General features: G+C 41.2%; 1 protein-coding gene across 1 annotated transcript in view; it reads left to right on the top strand.

The window, feature by feature from the left end:
* Positions 1-12500, top strand: part of LOC113802260 (dynein axonemal heavy chain 7) — an 82179-nt gene that overhangs the window by 47797 nt on the left and 21882 nt on the right. Inside the window, exons 42-50 of the mRNA XM_070127602.1 lie at positions 2219-2397; positions 4014-4177; positions 5046-5236; positions 7137-7316; positions 8042-8160; positions 8862-9039; positions 9742-9834; positions 10376-10511; positions 12146-12300. Coding sequence (XP_069983703.1) covers positions 2219-2397; positions 4014-4177; positions 5046-5236; positions 7137-7316; positions 8042-8160; positions 8862-9039; positions 9742-9834; positions 10376-10511; positions 12146-12300 — 1395 coding nt within the window. The remainder of the gene's footprint in view (positions 1-2218; positions 2398-4013; positions 4178-5045; positions 5237-7136; positions 7317-8041; positions 8161-8861; positions 9040-9741; positions 9835-10375; positions 10512-12145; positions 12301-12500) is intronic.

Below are 12500 nucleotides of genomic sequence, written 5' to 3' on the forward strand. Positions count from 1 at the left end.
CTGAAGCTGGAATGGCATTGTTTGCTTTACGTGTTCTGCCAGAGGACGTGATCAGTGCCACGCCTTTGGCACTTGACTCACAACGTGTTTTTTTTCTCTTGCTTGGTCGCAAGGTTTCAGAACCAATGCCTTTTCTATTCTTACTATTTTATTCTTTTCCAATGTTCACGAAAGGAAAGAAAGAACTTCTTGGATTATACATGACTTTAAAAAATTTGTTGTTTGGGAGATACATGACGTAAAGATTTTTTCTTGATTGTACATGACTTCAAGATTATTTTATAATGTCAAAAAAAATTGTTTCATGTCATTTTTTCTTATTCTTCTATTTAAGCGTTGGACGCAAATTGTTGTTACAGATAAGTGTACTCTATCTATATATTTCATTTTATGCTATTGGTAAGCACTGAACACTGATATCACTTATATGAACAATGTACCTGTGTATTGCTTGGCCCCTTGCTTTGCTCTTTTATTATAAAGGAACTTAATTAATCCCTTTGTGAACTAAAAGTGTGGTTGTCTCAGCATGCAGGATTATTATGCCATTTCAATTTTGATTAATTGAGTATATAAAATGTAAATGACTGCTTAAAAGAATTTCTTTCTTTAAACACATCTCTTCTACTTTCTAGTCTAAATCAAATTAATAATAACAGTCATAAATGGATAAACTTTTGAATTATAAATCTAAAAATGCATGTGAAAAATTCTAAAACTAACGCCAAGAGACCTTTTTAAACACTAATGATTTACATTTATCTTTCACCCTGCTCCTTCTTATGAAAATATCTGTTTCTTGTCCCTGTCTCTTTATCTTCTCTCCTCTTCTCTCCTTCTCCCTCCCATTCGCTTCAACGCAAGAGGAAGGATTGATCAGAACTGAACCAAAATACTGCTAGAAATATACAATCGACAGACGTTTTGTTGAATTTAAAGTATCGAAAAAAAATTCTCTGTGTGGTTGGTTTTCTAGACTGATGAATAAGTCACCTGTACTTATAAGTATTCAAGAGTAAATAATCTTTTTTTCTGCTAAGGATAAATTACACATTCATGGGGATATATATATATATTTTTTTTTACTCTCTAGTCAAGGAAATGTACTAATCAAATATATGTATATGTTTTTTACAAAGAGCCAGACGCATTTAAAAGTATGAAAATCCCCATAAATTAAAATCCTAGTAAATATAAAGCAGCTTAAAATTGGTAATATATAGGCATGTATTGCCATGACATATTGAAATAAATCGTTGCAAGTTGATAAAAACAGTCCTATTGAATATCTGTCTCCGTGTCAATCGTGTGTCGTACTTTTTTCTTAAATCGCAAGTAAGCATTATGATATAGAACGTTAATGATAATAATGAATATATATTAATAGTTTTTGTTCCATAAGCTCTACATAATTGCATATAATATTATTATTTCCGTCCGTTACATTTGTGTCTACTTTTTTCTTAAATCGCAAGTAATCATTATGATATAGAGCGTTAACAATAATGAATATATATATATAGTTTTTGTTCCATAAGCTCCACATAATTGCATTTAATATTATCATCTCCGTCTGTTACATTTGTCTTTTGCTCCTCCTCGTGTATTTCCTCTTCTTCTTCTTCTCCTCCTTCTTCCTCTCCATCTTCTTTTCCTCCTTTTTCTCCTCCTACTCCTCCCCCTTCTCCTTCTCCTTCTCCTTCTTCTTCTTCTTCTTCTTCTTCTTCTTCTTCTTCTTCTTCTTCTTCTTCTTCTTCTTCTTCTTCTCCTTCTCCTTCTCCTTCTCCTTCTCCTTCTCCTTCTCCTCCTCCTCCTCCTCCTCCTCCTCCTCCTCCTCCTCCTCCTCCTCCTCCTCCTCCTCCTCCTCCTCCTCCTCCTCCTCCTTCCCCTCCCCTCCCCTCGCTTCAACGACCCCCATCACACGTATATATTTATATTCACAAAAATATAAATATATACCACCACTGCCTTCGTCACGTCTTAACCTTCACTAACGCCCACCATCTCTCTCTCTTCCTCCCCCACGCCCACCTCACGCACCCTCCCCACGCCCCCCACCCCTCCCCCCACCGATCACACCTACCCACCCACCCTCCCTCCGCCCCTCCCCCACCGATCACACCTACCCACCCATCCTCCCTCCGCCCCTCCCCCACCGATCACACCTACCCACCCATCCTCCCTCCGCCCCCCTCCCACCGGCCCCACCCATCTGCAGGTGACGGAGGCGTGTCTGGAGCGCGTCTGCTGGGGCGTCATGGGCAGCCTGGACACCCCGGCGGCCGAGAGGCGTTACGAGGAACTGATCGACGCCGCGCAGCTCCGTCAGACGGTCGCGGCCTTCGTCGAGGAGTACAACGGCCAGCACAAGACCCAGCTCAATCTGGTCACCTTCAAGTATGGGGCGCTGTTGGCTGGTTTGTTTGTCTGTTTGTACTTATAAGTATTTTATTTCTGTTTCGGTGTGGGGTTGGATGGGTAGGTGTGTGGGTTTTGCTCCAATTCATTTTTTTTTTACATTCGTTCATTCATTCATTCATTCGTTCATTCACTCATCCATTCGTCCATTCATTCATGGGTAAGTGTGTGGGTTTCGCTTCAATTCATTCATCCATTTGTTAGTTCATTCATCCTTTCATCCATTCATACGCCGGCCATAACAAGACCCAGCTGAATCTGGTCACTTTCAAGTGTGGGGCGCTGTTGGCTTGTTTATTTCTGTTTCGGTTTTGCTCCAAATTTATTTATTTATACATTCTTACATTCATTCATTTATCCTTCCGTCAGCTGATTTATTCTCACAACGGACAGCACAAGACCCAGTTGAATCTGGTCACCTTCAAGTACGGGGCGCTGTTGGCTTGTTTGTTTGTTTGCTTGGGTATGGGGTTGGATGGGTAGGTGTGTGGGTTTTGCTCCAAATTTATTTATTTATACATTCTTTCATTCATTTATCCTTCCGTCAGCTGGTTCATTCATACGACGGCCAGCACAAGACCCAACTGAATCTGGTCACCTTCAAGTACGGGGCGCTGTTGGCTGGTTTGTTTGTCTGTTTGTTTAAGGTGTGGGTTCGGATGGATTTTTTTTTCTGTTTTCTGTTTGTTTAAGGTGTGGGTTTGGATGGGTAGGTGTGTATGTTTTGCTTTCATGTATTTGTTTGTTCGGTCTTTTGTTCATCCAGTCATTCATTCGTCCATTCGTCAGTTCATGAATTTATCCATTCATTCGACGGCCAGCACAAGTGGGTTTTGCTTCAATTCATTCATCCATTCGCTAGTTCATCCATTCATTCTTTCATGTATTCATCCACTCACTCATTTATCCACCTCCCCACTCGCCTACCCACCCACTCACTCACCCACTCACCCACTCACTCGCCCACTCTCCCACTCAATCACGCATTCTCCCACTCAATCACTCATTCTCCCACTCACTCACTCCCTCACCCAGTCTCCCACTCGCTCATTCACCCACTTTCCCACTCACTCACTCCCTCACCCAGTCTCCCACTCACTCATTCACCCACTTTCCCACTCACTCACTCCCTCACCCAGTCTCCCACTCACTCATTCACCCACTTTCCCACTCACTCACTCCCTCACCCAGTCTCCCACTCACTCATTCACCCACTTTCCCACTCACTCACTCCCTCCCCCAGTCTCCCACTCGCTCATTCACCCACTTTCCGACTGACTCACTCCCTCACCCAGTCTCGCACTCACTCATTCACCCACTTTCCCACTCACTCACTCCCTCACCCAGTCTCCCACTCACTCATTCACCCACTTTCCCACTCACTCACCCAACCCCCAACCACCCACTCACTCACTTACTCACCCACCCACTCACTCACTCACTCACTCACTCACTCACTCACTCACTCACCCACTCCCCATTCACTCACCCACCCACTTTCCCACTCACTCACTCACTTACTCACCCACCCACCCACCCACCCACCCACCCACTCTCCCACTTATCATTTCCTAACCCTCCCCCCTCTCCCCCAGGTACGTGGTACAGCACGTGTCACGCATCTGCAGAATCCTTGGGCGTGCGGGCGGCCACATGATGCTAGTGGGCGTGGGCGGGTCGGGAAGGCGCTCTCTCACCCACCTCGCCGCCCACATCTGCGGTCATCGACTGGTCCACCCGCGCATCATAGCTAGAGACGGTATGTGGGCGTGTGGGCGTGTGTGTGTGTGTGTGTGTGTGTGTGTGAGTGTGTGTGTTGGGTTTGTGTGTATGTGTGTGTGTGTGTGTGTGTGTGCGTGTGTGTGTGTGTGTGCGTGGGTGTGTGTGTGTGTGTGTGTGTGTGTGTGTGTGTGCATGTGCGTGTGCGTGTGTGTGTATGTGTGTATATGTGTGTCTGTGTGTCCTAAGATTAGGAATGATTTAAGCGTGATAATGATGATGATGGTGACGATTATTAAGTGAAATTGTATATGAAGAAAAAAGTATGATGAAAGGTTGGCCGAGTATATCTGTAATGAATTTTGTCATGACCAGTAAACAAGCAAATAAAACAGGAAGGATGAGAGGAGAAGAAAAGAAGAAAAAATGACGAGTATGCAAAATCCTAATTCTTAACCTCCCAAGCCAACACAAAAGATAAATATAGATTAGAGAAATGGAATAATACAAAAAAGTAAATATGATAAACAGAAAATTCCAACAGCAAAAGAAATCAGGGCACTAAAAGAAGTAAAAAAAAAAAGAAAGAAAAATATGATAAACAGAAAACTCCAACAGCAAAAGAAATCAGGGAACTAAAAGAAGAGAGAGAAAAAAAGAGAAAAAAATGATAAACAGAAAATTCCAACAGCAAAAGAAATCAGGGAACTAAAAGAAGAGAAAAAAAGAGAGAAAAATATGATAAACAGAAAATTCCAACAGCAAAAGAAATCAGGGAACTAAAAGAAGTAAAAAAAAAAATATGATAAACAGAAAAAAAAAAAAAAAAAAAAAAGAGAGAGAGAGAGAGAGAGAGAGAGAGAGAGAGAAAAAAGAGAAATATATGTTAAACAGAAAATTCCACACAGGCTACAGCGACCTCCGGCGGGTGCTGAAGGACGCCCTCATCGCGGCTGGCGTGGAGGAGAAGGCCACAGTCGTCCTGGTGGGAGATGAGGTCCTGCAGCATCCTTCCATCCTGCATCTCCTCAACACGCTCATCTTAACGGGAGATGTGCCGAACCTCCTGTCTCCCGAAGACCATAGTTATCTGTTGGAGGTGAGGCGGTGGGGTCGATGGGGCGCGGGCTTAAAAGAATTTGGGTTTGGGAAGAGCGGGAAGGGCTAATTGTTTTTATTAAAATTGTTGGGGTCGATGGGGCGCGGGGTTAAAAGAATTTGGGTTTGGGAAGAGCGGGAAGGGCTAATTGCTTTTATTAAAATTATTGGGGTCGATGGGGCGCGGGGTTAAAAGAGATTGGTTTGGGAAGAGCGGGAAGGGCTAATTGTTTTTATTAAAATTAGCGGAAAGGGCTAATTGCTTTTATTAAAATTAGCGGAAAGGGCTAATTGCTTTTATTAAAATTAGCGGAAAGGGCTAATTGCTTTTATTAAAATTAGCGGAAAGGGCTAATTGCTTTTATTAAAATTAGCGGAAAGGGCTGATTGCTTTTATTAAAATTAGCGGAAAGGGCTGATTGCTTTTATTAAAATTGTTGATTTTAATTTTCGTTCGTTAAGAGATGGGATTTTGAGAAGAGCGGAAGGGCTATTTGCTTTTATTAAAATTAGCGGAAAGGGCTAATTGCTTTTATTAAAATTAGCGGAAAGGGCTAATTGCTTTTATTAAAATTAGCGGAAAGGGCTAATTGCTTTTATTAAAATTAGCGGAAAGGGCTAATTGTTTTTATTAAAATTAGCGGAAAGGGCTAATTGCTTTTATTAAAATTAGCGGAAAGGGCTAATTGCTTTTATTAAAATTAGCGGAAAGGGCTAATTGCTTTTATTAAAATTAGCGGAAAGGGCTAATTGCTTTTATTAAAATTAGCGGAAAGGGCTAATTGCTTTTATTAAAATTAGCGGAAAGGGCTAATTGCTTTTATTAAAATTAGCGGAAAGGGCTAATTGCTTTTATTAAAATTAGCGGAAAGGGCTAATTGCTTTTATTAAAATTAGCGGAAAGGGCTAATTGCTTTTATTAAAATTAGCGGAAAGGGCTGATTGCTTTTATTTAAAAAGTTTGATTTAAATTTTTGGTGATTAAGAGATTTGGTTTGGGAAGAGCGGCAAGGTCTAATTGCTTTTATTTAAATGTTTTGTTGATTTTAGTTTTCGTTCGTTATGAGCGGGAAGGGCTAATTGCTTTTAGTTAAATTGTTGATTTTAATTTTCGTTCGTTAGGAGATTGGGTTTTGGGAAGATCGGGAAGGGCTAATTGCTTTTATTTAAATGGTTTGTTGATTCTAATTTTTGTTATTTAAGAGATTGGGTTTTGAGAAGAGTGGAAAGGACTGATTGCTTTTATTTAAAAAGTTTGTTGATTAAGAGACGGGGTTTTTGGAAGAGCGGAAATGAGTAATTGCTACCATTGAAATATTTTTTTTTCATGATGTTTAGCTTTCATTTATTAACAGACGGGGTTTGGGAAGAGCGGAAAGGTCTAATTGCTTTTATTTAAATGGTTTGTTGATTTTAATTTTCGTTCATTAAGAGATTGGGTTTTGGGAAGAGCGGGAAGGACCACCTCATCTCTCCCTTTCCCCCATCTCCCTCACCACCTCATCTCACCCCTCCCTCACCTCACCACCTCCTTCACCTCACTCATCTCACCCTCACCCCCTCCCTCACCACCTCATCTCACCCCTCCCTCACCCCCCCTTCATCTCACCCCCTCCCTCACCCCCCTCATCTCACCCCCTCCCCCATCTCCCTCACCCCCTCCTTCACCTCCCGCATCTCACCCCCTTCCCCATCTCCCTCACCTCCCTCATCTCACCCCCTCCCCCACCACCCTTACCACCTCAGCTCCCCTCCCTCACCTCACCCCCTCCCATCCCCCTCAATACCTCAGCTCCCCTCCCTCATCTCACACCCTCACCACCTCCCCTCCCTCACCCCCTCCCCCATCTCCCTCACCCCCTCCCCCATCTCCCTCATCTCACCCCTTTCTCCTTCTTCAGCGCCTCCGTCTGTACGCCGAGGACCGGGGCGTGACGGAGACTGACCTGTGGCACGAGCAGGCGCAGCGGGTGGCGGACCTGGTGCACGTGGTCATCACGGCGCCGCCCACGCCCGAACTGAGACACGTGTTCGCCAGCTACCCCGCCCTCACCACCCACATCACGGTCGACTATTTCAAGGTGGGAGATATTTTTGTTTTTCTCTCTTTCTTCTCATTCCCTTTCTCTATATATATCTGTTTATTTATCTGTCTAGCTATCTCTGACTCTGTATCTATCTGTCTACCTCTAACTATGATGCTATCTTTGTATCTGTCTATAGATCTCTAACTATCTATCTATCTATCTATCTATCTATCTATCTATCTATCTATCTATCTATCTATCTATCTATATATATATATATATATATATATATATATATATATATATATATATATACATGCATATATATATATATATATATATATATATATATATATATATATATATATATATATATATATATATATGCCCATCTATCTATCTATATATCTAACCAATTTCTTTATTTCCTTCACCGCTCACATCGACTATTTCAAGGTAAGAAATGTGTTTTTGTTTTTTTTTCTCTCTCTCTTTCTCTCTTCCTATCTATCAATATCTATATCTGTCTGACTGTCTAATTATCTATCTATCTATCTCTCTGTCTGTCTCTTTCTTTCCATCACCACTCTTCCACCATCACCACTCATTTCCTCCACCGTACTCATCTCCCTCACCTCACTCCACTTCCACTCATCTCCCTCACCTCACTCACCTTCCACTCATCTCCACTTCCACTCATCTCCCTCACCTCCCTCACCTCACTCACCTTCCACTCATCTCCACTTCCACTCATCTCCCTCACCTCACTCCACTTCCAGCCGTGGCCGCGAGAGGCGCTGGTGAAGGTGGGCGAGCACTACCTGGAGGTCGTCCCACTCAGGAGGTCTATCAAGGACGCCGTCATTTCCGCCGCCACCGCCACGCACCAGACGGCCAGGTTGGCTGGGGTCGACTCTGCTCCTGACGGGGATGATGGGGGGGGAAGGGAGGGGAGGGGGGAGTGGAAAGGGGGAGGGGGTGGAGGTTAGAGGGGGGAGGTTGTAGTTAGCGGGAGAATTGGTGGGGGGGGAGAGTGAAAGTCTTCGGGGTAAGGCAGGCTGAAGGGCTTTTTTGTGTCGACTCTGCTCCTGACGGGGAGAGGGGGGGGGGGGGAAGGGGGGAGGAGGGGAAAGGGGTGGGGGTTAGAGGGGGGAGGTTGTAGTTAGTGGGAGAATTGGTGGGGGGGGGGGGAGTGAAAGTCTTCGGGTTAAGGCAGGCTGAAGGGCTTTTTTGTATCGACTCTGCTCCTGACGGGGATGAGGGGGGTGGGGGAGGAGGGGAGGGGAAAGGGCTGGTGGTAGAGAAGGGGGGTTGTAGTTAGCGGGAGAATTGGGGGGGGAGAGAAAGTCATAGGGTTAAGGCAGGCTGAAGAGCTTTTTTTTTTTTTTTTTTTTTTTTTTTTGTGTGTGTGTGTGTGATTTTTATGTTTATTGGATTTGTGATTTGTTTTTTTTTCGATTCAGTGTTCAGTGTCAGGGTGGGTTTTATTTCCACAAGGAAAATATATTTCCTGATAGATATACATGAAATTGTTCTTACCAGCGCGATCTTTTCACTAAGTTTTGGGAGTTCAAAGCAGTGAATCTCGAACGTTTTCAGGCGAGTGTCAGAGGACATCCTGACGGAGGGGAAGTGGTGCCCCCAAGTCACTCCGGCGAGCTACCTCCACCTTCTGCAGGAGTTCCGCGCCCTCTTCACCGCCCGGCAGACGCAGGTCACCGCCGTCAAGAAGAAGTACCTGTCGGGTCTCGACAAACTGGCCTTCGCCGCCTCGCAGGTGGGCGGCGCTCGGGAAAAAAGTTTTTTTTTTTTTTTTTCTTCTTCTTCTTCTTCTTCTTCTTTCTTATTTTTTCGTTGTTCGCACTTGGCTTCGGTCGGGCGATGGCGCTGGGTTTGGGTTTCAGTTAATGTTAATTATCCAGACGTATGTGCAGTGTTCTTATTATTGCTATATTTTGAAAGTTTGTCCTCATATCTATCTATCTATATGAATATATATATATATATATATATATATATATATATATATATATATATATATATATATATATATATGTATATATATATATAATATATATAATATATGTACATACATATATATATATATATATATATATATATATATGTATATGTATGCATAGCATATATAGATATAGATATAGGTATATATAGATATAGGTATATATAGACATATATAGAGATGATTGATTGATTGGTTGATATATATATATATATATATATATATATATATATATATATATATATATATATATATATATATAGGTAGATAGATAGATAGATAGGCATATATTGGTATAAATATGTATCATACTTACAAATATAGAAGCAAATATACATAGATAGAATTAAACATTATCACATGAAACCAGCACCCACCATTTAACAAAAGCAAAGTTCAAGACCAAAGCAACTTCGAAAGACCGAGAGAGTGACCAGGTCCTCCTTCTCTCCCCCACAGATCTCGGTGATGCAGGAGATGCTGGCTTCCCTGGGGCCGCAGATCGAGGAGGCCACCCAAGACGTCAGCAAGATGATGGAGATCATAGAGCAGGTCAGTGTGCCTCGGGAGAAGAAAAGGTCACGGAGTTTATATGAGCTTCTCGTTTGTATCGATCGTGTGTTGTTTTGAGATCGTTCCGTGTTGTGGTTTGTGGTTTGTTTTTAGTGGATTCGTGTTGAACGCATTGGAAATAAACAACGGAGAGAAGAACGGGGAAACAAATATATCGAAGGACAACGCTGTATTGATTCTTGTCTTCCTTGATTTAATTAGAATGGTTTATCCTATCGTGTGAGTCACAGAACGATATTTGTGTAAGGGTATTGACTCAACATTAATTTTATCGTAAAACGTATGAGTCTACCTTCGTGGAAGCTCCATTGAAAATTATATACCACTGCCTCAGTATAATGTAACACAGTTATACCCCAAGTCATGTAATATAACTAAAATTATATTTCACTGCCTTGGTATAATACAAGACAGTTATACCCCAAACCATGTAATAGAACTAAAAAAAAAAACATACTTAGTCTGACCCCTTCTAATAGCACTCGTACATGATTTACAAGCCTCCTTATTGCTCTAACAGGAGTCCTTAGAAGTGGAGGAGAGGAGGAAACTGGTGTCGGCTGAGGAGGAGGAGGCCGGAGTGCACGCGGCGAATGCCAGGGCCCTGCAGGAGGAGTGCCAGGCGGAGCTCAACCAGGCTATGCCGGCACTGCACGGTGAGTCTTTGGCCGTGCTTTTAAGAGTGTGGACGAGGAGGTGTACTTATAGCGTGCGTGGTGTATATGTGGATGTATGTTGTATGTATCGAGACTGACGTACATCTGTATTCAAAGAGGTTTGTGGAATTTTTGTCTCGATTGAAGTAAATCATATAAACTTTAAAAACACACACACAGCATAGACAAACACTTTATACCCCCAGGACTTCCGACGCAATACAAATAATCAAACAAAACAAAACAAAGAAAGAAAGAAAATAGGAAAAAAAATCTAGATACATAACCTAAACTAATGAAAAGAAAATAATCATACAAAACCAAAATAATAAAAGCTCAATGACACCATACCTTGCCCCGCCCCCCAGACACCAAATGGAGTCTCTGAACACGCTGAAACCATGAACAAACATACAACATAAACACTATACCACCAGGACCTCCGACACAACAAAAATAACCAAACAAAAGAAAAAAATATACAATAAAACCAAATAAAACCAATAAAGAAAGAAAAAAAAGCTAAAGAAAAACCTCCGACGCAAAAAAAACAATAAAAACAAATAAAACCAATAAAAAGGGAAGAAAAGCTAAAGAAAAAATACCTCCTTGACCCCCAGAGGCCATGGAGGCACTGAACAAAAAAATATATATACAATGAAAGCAAATAAAACCAATAAAAAACAGAAAAGCTAAAAAAATACAATAAAAGCAAATAAAACCAATAAAAAAGAAAGAAAAGCTAAAAAATAAAATAAAAGCAAATAAAACCAATAAAAAAGAAAGAAAACCTTACAAAATACCTCAAACACCTCCTCCTTGACCCCAGAGGCCGTAGAGGCGCTGAACAAAAGAAAAAATATATACAATAAAAGCAAATAAAAACAATAAAAAAGAAAAGCTGAAAAAAATACAATAAAAGCATATAAAAACAATAAAAAAGAAAAGCTAAAAAAATACAATAAAAACAAATAAAACCAATAAAAAAAGAAAACCTTACAAAATACCTCAAACACCTCCTCCTTGACCCCCAGATGCCGTGGAGGCGCTGAACAAAAGAAAAAATATATACAATAAAAGCAAATAAAACCAATAAAATAGAAAAGCTAAAAAAAAAAAATACAATAGCATATAAAACCAATAAAAAAGAAACAAAACCTTACAAAATACCTCCTCTTTGACCCCCAGAGGCCGTGGAGTTGCTGAACAAAAGAAAAAAATATAAAATAAAACCAATAAAAAAGAAAAGCTAAAAAAAATACAATAAAAGCAAATAAAACCAATAAAAAAGAAACAAAACCTTACAAAACACCTCCTCTTTGACCCCCAGAGGCCGTAGAGGCGCTGAACAAAAGAAAAAAATATAAAATAAAACCAATAAAAAAGAAAAGCTAAAAAAAATACAATAAAAGCAAATAAAACCAATAAAAGAGAAAGAAAACCTTACAAAATACCTCCTCTTTGACCTCCAGAGGCCGTAGAGGCGTGGAACAAAAGAAAAAATATACAATAAAAGCAAATAAAACCAATGAAAAAGGAAGAAAAGCTAAAAAAAAAAAAAAAAAAAAAAAAAAAAGCAAATAAAACCAATAAAAAAACAAAAGCTAAAAAAACACCTCCTCTTTGACCTACAGAGGCCGTAGAGGCGCTGAACACCCTCAAGCCAGCGGACATCACGGTGGTCAAGAGCATGAAGAACCCGCCGCAAGCCATCAAGCTCGTCATGGCGGCTGTGTGCGTGATGCTCGAGATCAAGCCGGAGAAGATGAAGAACAGCAGCGGGAAGACGGTGGGTTGGCTTGGTTTTGGGTTGGTTTTGGGTTGCTGTTCGTTTTCGTGGGTTTTTGGGTCGTTTTGGATTGTTTTCGTGGGTTTTTTGGTGTTTTTTTCGTGGGGTTTTCGGTGTTTTTCGTGTTTTTTTTCGTGGGGGTTTTGTGTTTTTGTGTTTTATTTCTGATTTGTTTTGGGGGGTTGCTCTATTTCGTGTTT

The sequence above is a fragment of the Penaeus vannamei genome, chromosome 12, assembly GCF_042767895.1.
Source record: "Penaeus vannamei isolate JL-2024 chromosome 12, ASM4276789v1, whole genome shotgun sequence".
NCBI classification, from domain to species: Eukaryota; Metazoa; Arthropoda; class Malacostraca; order Decapoda; family Penaeidae; genus Penaeus; species Penaeus vannamei.